Genomic DNA, 1,306 nt, shown 5'->3' with positions numbered 1-1,306 from the left:
TTTCAAAGAATGGACAAACTAGAGAACACATTCTCCTTTCATACACTCTTGGTGTTAAACAAATGATTGTTGGAGTTAACAAGATGGATGCCATCCAATACAAACAAGAAAGATATGAAGAAATTAAGAAAGAAATTAGTGCATTCCTTAAGAAGACTGGATACAATCCAGACAAGATTCCATTTGTCCCAATTTCAGGATTCCAAGGAGATAATATGATTGAACCATCAACCAACATGCCATGGTACAAGGGACCAACATTAATTGGAGCACTTGATTCAGTCACTCCACCAGAAAGACCAGTTGATAAACCACTTAGACTTCCACTTCAAGATGTTTACAAGATCTCAGGTATTGGAACAGTACCATGTGGAAGAGTTGAAACAGGAGTCCTTAGACCAGGAACTATTGTTCAATTTGCACCATCAGGAGTATCATCAGAATGTAAATCAGTTGAAATGCATCATACTGCACTTGCACAAGCTATTCCAGGTGATAATGTTGGATTTAATGTCAGAAACTTAACAGTTAAAGATATTAAGAGAGGAAATGTTGCATCAGATGCTAAGAATCAACCAGCTGTTGGATGTGAAGATTTCACTGCACAAGTTATTGTTATGAATCATCCAGGACAAATTAGAAAAGGATACACCCCAGTTCTTGATTGCCACACTTCTCACATTGCATGTAAATTCGAAGAATTATTAAGCAAGATTGATAGAAGAACTGGTAAATCTATGGAAGGAGGAGAACCAGAATATATTAAGAATGGAGATTCTGCTCTTGTTAAGATTGTTCCAACTAAACCACTTTGTGTTGAAGAATTTGCTAAATTCCCACCATTGGGAAGATTTGCTGTTAGAGATATGAAACAAACAGTTGCAGTTGGAGTTGTTAAAGCTGTTACACCAAGAGCTTCTAATGCAGCAGCCGCTGGAAAGAAGAAATAATTAAGATATTAATTATTTAAATAAAGAAATTGTTTATTTTTTTAAGAAATAAAAATTGGAAAGAGAAGTTAATAAAGAAAATAGAATTTTATATAATAAGATTTGATTATATTTTTATTCTCTTTTTCTCTTTCTTTTCTGTCATTTCTTTATCTGAAAGAAATACATTTTAACAACATTTATTTCATCTCAATCACAACATTTCGTTTTGATGTGACACATTCTTCTTTTCCACAATAGACTTTTCAAATCAATTCTGTTCAATCTGTTTTGTTAACGTGATGATTCTCTCTTTTATTTGTTATTTTCTTATATAACAAATTACCATAACTACCATCCTTCCTATTTGAATAACT

The 1,306-nt window shown here is 32.8% G+C and overlaps 1 protein-coding gene across 1 annotated transcript, besides 2 other annotated features; it reads left to right on the top strand.

Moving 5' to 3' along the window:
* On the top strand, positions 1 to 950 carry EDI_186380 (elongation factor 1-alpha, putative; the record flags this gene model as incomplete). Its single annotated transcript, XM_001738433.1, has 1 exon — positions 1 to 950. A coding segment is annotated over one exon (950 nt), but the record flags the coding sequence as incomplete, so codon positions are not given.
* Positions 945 to 1,007: a sequence feature (AT_rich).
* Positions 1,008 to 1,018: 11 nt separating this feature from the next.
* Positions 1,019 to 1,069: a sequence feature (AT_rich).
* Positions 1,070 to 1,306: the final 237 nt, after the last annotated feature.

This window comes from Entamoeba dispar, genomic scaffold, assembly GCF_000209125.1.
Source record: "Entamoeba dispar SAW760 scf_1105229461375 genomic scaffold, whole genome shotgun sequence".
Classification (NCBI taxonomy): Eukaryota; Evosea; order Mastigamoebida; family Endamoebidae; genus Entamoeba; species Entamoeba dispar.
The sequence above is the reverse complement of the archived record's forward strand: the minus strand, read 5'-3'. Positions and strand labels throughout refer to the sequence as shown.